Genomic DNA, 7,324 nt, shown 5'->3' with positions numbered 1-7,324 from the left:
GTTACCCTGGACGCCAGGGACCTAAGGTAAGAAAATTGAAGTGAAAGCTGTCAAATGTGGCAGAGTTACACAGCATTTTATAATCATCAAATTATTTGATATTTCATTTACATCTTCAGAAACACTTTATTTCAAGTGCATGTATATGTACATAAGTACCACTGTTTGTGTTTCTGTGTGTGTGTGTTTGTGTGTGTGTCTATATATATGTATGCACATGTCAGTAGTCTGGCCTGGGAGCCAGTAACTTGTGGGATTGAAGCTCACTGCATAGATATGACACAGGCTGATACTCCTCATACATCACTGAGAGCGCACTGCGCTCTTGGAAATTCCATCTCTTGGATAAGATGTGAAACTTAGCCCAACAGCCCTCTCAGGGCAACATACAAAGTTCCATGGCCAGAGTTTCAAAGAAGGAAGGGGTGTGCCATCCAGTGTCCTGACCTATATTTATCATTCACGCACCATCACAAATGTATGTGAGTTGGCTGTCGTATTTCCGACAAAAGAGAGTACATTTTGAGGACTTTGTGTATTTTAGGACATCTTGAGGTTGTGAGAGGTGCTGTATAATTGCATCTTTATTTCAGATATTTCCAGGATGCTCGTTTATTGTATTCTATCCATATGTCGGTGTGTGTGTATTTGTTTGTGTGAAAGTGTGCATGCATATGTTTGTTTTTGCATTTGTCTATATATGTGTGCATTTCGTAGAATCCCTACAATGTAGAAGCAGGCAATTTGGCCCATCAAGTCCACACTGATCCTCTGAGGTGCCACTGCCTACCCTATTCCTACATTTCCCATGGCTAACCCACTTAGCCTGCCCATCTTTGGGCCATGGTAGGACACTGGAACACCTGAAGGAAACTCGTGCAGAGACAGGGCAAATGTGCAACTCCACACAGACAGGTGTCCGAGGCTGGTATTGAACCCGGGTCCCTGGCGTTGGGAGGCAGCAATACTAGCCACTGAGCCACCATGCTGACCACTTGTATCTGTTTGTAAAAGAAAGTGTGCCCACTTTCACCTGTGGCTGTGCCTTTGTTCTATTTCTGGACCCGTGCCCAGTTGTTTGGTCCTGCAGTTGTGTAGTTAGGTTCACTCAGCCTGGACCATATTAGCACAGCAGGAGGAATCTTAGGAAACGCTGTGATGAATGGACTGGGACAGCTGACTCCTGGATCTTACTTGATTGAGGGGTGACCCCACACTGTGAGTGAAGCTTACATGTTCTTTCAGGGGGACTCCTGCAGGGGAGTAGAGGGGGTGGAGTTGAAGTGCAGTGGGGGAGATGGGGCGAAGATGCTCTCCTTTTTACCCTCCTCTGCCAGCCCACAACCACAGAATGAGTTGGCAATTCTGTCTGAACTAATTCCACTAATTTCATGCATCCTCCCAGAGCTGCCTCACCTTGAGGCTCTGCAATCCCCTTAGTTTGCTTGTTTGTTTGTTCTGTATTTCATGCTGGGGAATAGTGGGAGGTGGTTGAAGTTGGTTCTTGCTCAAGTTTTGTCTAAATATCTGTTTCCTTTCTCCAGGGCTCTCTCGGTTTCCCCGGATTCCCAGGAGCTAACGGAGAGAAAGGTGCTAGGGTAAGTCCCAGATGAAATCTTTGACCATTGAAAACACAGCAATATACTCCTGAATGTCTGAGTTTTAATAAGGAAAGTCGTGATAAGCAATTAATAACTCATCATATGTTTCTCTTCTCTCCCATTCTCTCTCTCTTCTCTCCCATTCTCTCTCTCTCTCACCCCTCCCTCACTTTTGTCCTTCACTTAATCTCGATTTGTTTTGTTCTTATTATCTACTCTATCTGTGTTGCTGTATGTTTCTGTGCCCACTCCCCTTTCTCTCTTTGTTGTCTTGCTGACTCTGCTCTTTGTTTCCAAAAACTCCCTCCCTCACTCCTCCATCGGTCTCTCCCTTCTTTCACTGCCCTTTCTTTGTCTCCCCCCAACCTTCTTGACCTTTCCTTCAACTACTCCCTCCACTCTGCTTCTCCCCTCTCACATGGTCTCCTATCTCTGTTTCCTGTTTTGCCATCTCATGCTTTCACCACACTCTCACTCTCTTTGTGTCTTCTGCTGTACCTCCTCTGTTTCTCCCTTCATCTTTTTTCCCTGTCCTTTCCTTTATATTCCTGACTCTTCTGTCCTTTCTTGGCATCTTTCTCCCATCACATTCTTTTTCTCATCTGTCTGACTCCCTCACATGTTGTATGTTTCTTTCGCCCTGTAATCTATCTCTGCCATTGAACTCTTTATTCTCTCTTTTCCATCTCATCCTTGTCATACTCTCTTGTCTCTTTCCTAATATTTTTGCCCTCAATTTGTGTCCTTCCTGCTGTCCTCCTGTTTTGCCTCCTATCTTTTTCCTCCCTCTCTGTCTTGCAATTGTTTCTCCTCTTTTTATTTCTGCATCTTTTGGCTCCACATCTCAAACTTGTTCTTCCTCCTACACTCCCAGGGCTTGCAAGGCAAGTTGGGACAACGAGGACAGCGAGGACCTACGGTATGTCACGATCTTTACCGATCAGTAAGAGTTTGAATGGGAATCTTTCCTAGTAATTATCGAAACAGAGTCTGAACAGCGTGTCATATTGTTGGGTCTTAGAGTGGAAAAGCAAAAGGACATTGGGGAGGTGATATGGAGCGAGCACAGATCCTTTAACTCCACTCCCACATCGGACTACAAGTGGCTAGGATTTAGACAGTCTCTGACTGATGACTAATTTTGGCTTTCTCTCCAAGGGTCCACGTGGTCAACGAGGACCAAGAGGGGCAACTGGAAAACCAGGGGCAAAGGTGAGTGCTTGGACAATGGTGGAGATCATACTCAGTGTGAGGTGGATGCTAGAGAATCGTTAGAAGCAGGTTTCATTATCCTGGGTATGATCGACTAGCAGAACAGTAAACCGAAGACATGTATGTAACAAAGAGAGAGTGAGTGTTAAATGAGAGCTTTACACTGCGGATGTTTACTCCTGAGGGTGCAGTGTGTAACAGAGAGGGATTTAAAATTTTACATTAAAGGTATCTGTGGGACAGTTAGTGTGATGTATGACAGTTTTATGCTGAGCGTGTATATATAGCAGACAGTTCTTAACTGAGAGATGTAAGACTGAGCATGTTATGCGAGAGGCTTGTACTAAATATATAACTGACAGTGCGTCACAATTAAGAGTTTGATTTGAATATGTGTAACATATTGTTATACTTGAGAGTTTTACAATGGGAGGAAAATGTGTGACAGGTCGCTGGACCAGCGTGCATGTGAGAATGCTGAGCGCTTTGAGTGAACCGTGTCTTGGTAGGCCAGTTCATTCTGTGTCATGAATGTTGCAAGTTACTTTGTTCTTTTGCCGTTTTTAACAGGGAAGCTCGGGAACTGATGGGCCTCCGGGTCCTCCTGGAGAACGGGTGAGTGTATCCAGTGTACCGCAGAACAAATGATGCTTTCAGGATAGGCAAAGATCTGTTTTTACTAATAAGTCAATTTCATTTTAAACTCTTGGATGCTTATTTCATCCTATTCTAAAAACTCATTTGCACCTTGCACCTTTGCACCTGTTCATTGTCCTTCCCTAGAGATATTTAAGATTTTCCTTGAGAACTAAATTTATAAGTGAGAGAGTTGATAGAATTGTGCATGACTTGACTTCTTACTTCTAATGATCAAGTGCTACATTTTCAGTCTCCTCATCACAGTGAACAATTGTGTTGAAGGATGTTGCGTAGACTGGCATTTTCTAAGGGAATTCGAATTCTGGAGGGAGTGGTTGCCTTGGAAACTGGCCCACTGTGTTAACAGGCCTTTCTTCTTTGTTGAGGACTTTTATGGTCTTTAGAAAGCGCGCGATTCCTTTAACTGTGGAGGAGGGCAATGTAACTCCCATCACTACGCCAACTTGCTGCCAATCCAATCTACTACACGTGGCATGGGCACACTCTCACTTTGTGCTGCTCACCACACCCACCCCACTTTGTCAGTAAGGCCTGGCGCATTGGGATGATGGTCGCAGTTAACGGGAATGAGCAGTCCCACATCAGATCTGTTCAGAAATGGTCAGCCTCACGTCATCAGTCAAGGCTGACCTCTGACCAAACGTTGCCCTGACTGCAAACTGCCTGTCCAAAATGGCAGCAGTTGAAAAGGACTCAGTGTGGTCCATGTGGTAGGACGCTGGGATATGGGAAGGAGGGACATGTAAGTCTGCTCTCAATTCAGACCCTACTCACTGCTGCGTTGATCTAGTTCAGCCATTTACGAGTCAATTGTCCTTGACATCTGAGCCCATAAATGCATTCTCCGTGAATGTTCCCTGAGATTGAGTGACCCTTGTTTGAATGCTGTGACATCAGTGCTGATCTGGTCCATGGTGTTTGAGTCGGGGTTTAGAACTGAAGTGTATAACACGTGAAGCTCAGTTCCGGCTCTTGAACTGACTTTTAGATAGTTGTGGAGGGATGGTGTAGGGGGATGAGCTGAGTACAGTTCACAGGTCGGCGCAACATTGAGAGCCGAAGCGTCTGTTCTGTGCTGTATCGTTCTATGTACCGAGACTGTGCCCCTGCTGTTGAACATTGCTGTGCACAGGTGAGCAAATAGGTTTGCTTTGATCAATTTGAGACTGTATATTGTTTTTATTAAATAATATACTTCTCTTTATAACTCTTCCAGGGTCTTCCAGGGCCTCAAGGATCAACTGGCTTTGCAGGACCAAAGGGACCACCTGTAAGTGAATTTGAATGGTTTCTTTCATTACACACATGCACATGCACACAGACACTCCTGCTCATTAATGTGAAATGGGATGTTGGTCTCAGGGAAAACTCAACAGAGAAGCAATGATAGACATATGTGGGGATACTTTACAGTGCTTACAATAAGTGTTGCCACATGCGAAAGAAAACTATAAAGGAGGGACACCACACCTGAGCTTAACTAACGAAGTTATGGGAAGTCTTAAACTTAAGGAGAAAAAGCATAGAAGTAAACAAAAGTGTGAGCCAGGTCAAATAACTGGGCAGAATATAAAGCATGACAAATGATGACTAAAAGATTAACCAGGAGAAAGAAGCTATATTATGAGAGGAAGTAGAAATGAATGTTAAAGCAAATTACAAGGGTTTCTACAGGTAATCGCTGGACTATTAATTCAGAGACCCAGATAGTGTTCTTGCAACCTGGGTTCAAATCCCAGGTGGAATTTGAATTCAATAAAAGAAATTTAGAATTAAGAGTCTAATGATGACCATGAATCCATTGTTTGTTGGAAAAACCCATCTGATGTCCTTTAGGGAGGGAAATTGGCATCCTTACCTGTTGTGGTCTAAATTTGACTCCAGACCCACAACAGCGTGGTTGACTCTTGACTGCCCTCTGGGCAATAAGTGCTGGTCCAGACAGTGACACCCTCATCCCGTGAATGAATAAGAGGAAATTAGAGGAAAATTAGAGGAAAAGACCAAATAGAATGTTGAACTTTAGTGACTGAGAATGAGAGTTAGATAATAAGAAATGGCGAATGCAATGAGCAAATATTTTACTTATGTCTATGTTATAGAGGATACAAAAAACATTCAGATAAAAGCTTCGATCAGGAGGTGCAAGGGAGAATGGAACTTGTTGAAATTCCAATCACTGATGTAACTGATAATGATGGATATGTGTGCTGCCAAGTCCCTATTTTTAATGGGCAACACTGTAGGGTCATAAGAGATAGGAAATGACTTAGTAGAATCATCCCTGTTAATTTTCCAAAATTTGTAAGCTTCTTCCATAAACAGCAGTTGATGCTAGATCAGGGTGTTACATTTGAAATGATAAAGTATTGTGAAGCAAAGGTTTTAAGGGATCTGGACCAAAGGCAGGTATGTGAAGTTAGGCCATAGATAAGCCATGGTCTCGTTGAATAATGTACAGGCTAGAGGGGCTGAATGACTGATTTACTCTTGTTCCTCTGTTCTGGAAAGGTTCCATCAGACCAGTAAGTAGCAACTGTGATTCCTCTATTCACAAAGGGAGAGTGGTAGGAAACAGGAAACTATAGGCCTGATAACTTGATGCCTGCTGTAGGTATGGTATTAGAATTGAGTATTAACGAAATTAGAGCTGGAAACCGAGTAATTGGAACAAGTCAAAATAGTTTTGTGTAAGGGAACTGTTTAACCAATTTATTGAAGTTCTTTGAAGGGATAGCATGATCTGTGGGTAAAGGGGAGCCCATACATACATATGTTTGGATTTCTAGAAGGCATTTGATGAGGTGTTGTGTAAAAGACTATTGCACAAAGTGCGAGCTCTTGGCATTGTGATTAACATGCTAACATGATAGAAGATTGCCTGCAGAAAACAGAGTATGCATAAATGGTTCTTTGTCTGATTGGCACGACATGCTAGGATCTGTCTTGGAGCCTCAGTTTTTTCTGGTTGATACCAATGACTTAGAGTAAAGGAATGGTATGTACATTAACAGATGTCATAAAGGCAAATAGGATAGTAGGTTGTGAAGGAGGTTTCAGATGTATGCAGATACGTTGCAAGAGTGGGCAAAAGTCTGGCAGATGGTGGATAACGTTAGGAAAAATGTGGTTTGCTTTGGCAGAAAGAATGAAAATAGATAGTGTCAGGACTCCAGGTAGTTCATTTGAATATATAAATTTTGAAAATTCAAAATTTTGCTTGCATTTTTGCAGAGAATGAACTGTTAAATTTTTTTAAAATAAGTAGCACTGTGTGTTCATTTATTGATTATATAAAGATGAAAGGTCTCTTGAAGGAGTTGGATTTTGATCCTTTTGTGGAACATTCCTGTCCTGGTGACTTTGGAAGTAATTGGCCAGCAACAAGATTTGGATGGGGTATAAATGATAGTTTGTCACTGAACTCAGGAGAAGGTTATAACACAGACCTTCCAAATGCCTTCAGCAAACAAAATCTCTATTTTTAATTGAAAAAGGCACAACACGTAAAGACTTTGCAAAAGAATGAAAACTTCTAAATCAAGCCGAGAACTGTACAAGTGAGCCTACATCTGGAATACTGTAAGCAGATATAGGGTCTCCTTATCTGAAGAAAGATATTGTTTAATTGGAGGCATTTCAGAGAAGATTCACTGGGATGATCCTTGGGATGATGGATAGTGTTATGAGCAAAGGTCAGACAGCTTAGGACTCTACTCACTGGAATTTAGAAGAATGAGAGATCGTACCAAAATTTGAGGGAAAAGATATAGAGTCAATCTTTACTATATTAGAACAGGAAGCAAAATCAATAAATGGCCTAAGGAAAATTGAACATTGCTCTTAAGGAT

At 42.4% G+C, this 7,324-nt stretch overlaps 1 protein-coding gene across 1 annotated transcript in view; it reads left to right on the top strand.

Moving 5' to 3' along the window:
• LOC132832897 (collagen alpha-1(V) chain-like) overlaps positions 1-7,324 on the top strand; it is a 109,619-nt gene that overhangs the window by 37,239 nt on the left and 65,056 nt on the right. The window contains exons 18-23 of the mRNA XM_060851109.1: positions 1-26; positions 1,545-1,598; positions 2,476-2,520; positions 2,760-2,813; positions 3,384-3,428; positions 4,690-4,743. The exon at positions 1-26 is cut by the window's left edge and continues 28 nt beyond it. Of these exons, the coding sequence (XP_060707092.1) occupies positions 1-26; positions 1,545-1,598; positions 2,476-2,520; positions 2,760-2,813; positions 3,384-3,428; positions 4,690-4,743 (278 nt within the window). The remainder of the gene's footprint in view (positions 27-1,544; positions 1,599-2,475; positions 2,521-2,759; positions 2,814-3,383; positions 3,429-4,689; positions 4,744-7,324) is intronic.

This window comes from Hemiscyllium ocellatum, chromosome 35 (assembly GCF_020745735.1).
Source record: "Hemiscyllium ocellatum isolate sHemOce1 chromosome 35, sHemOce1.pat.X.cur, whole genome shotgun sequence".
NCBI lineage: Eukaryota > Metazoa > Chordata > Chondrichthyes > Orectolobiformes > Hemiscylliidae > Hemiscyllium > Hemiscyllium ocellatum.
This window is presented reverse-complemented; position numbering and strand designations above follow the sequence as displayed.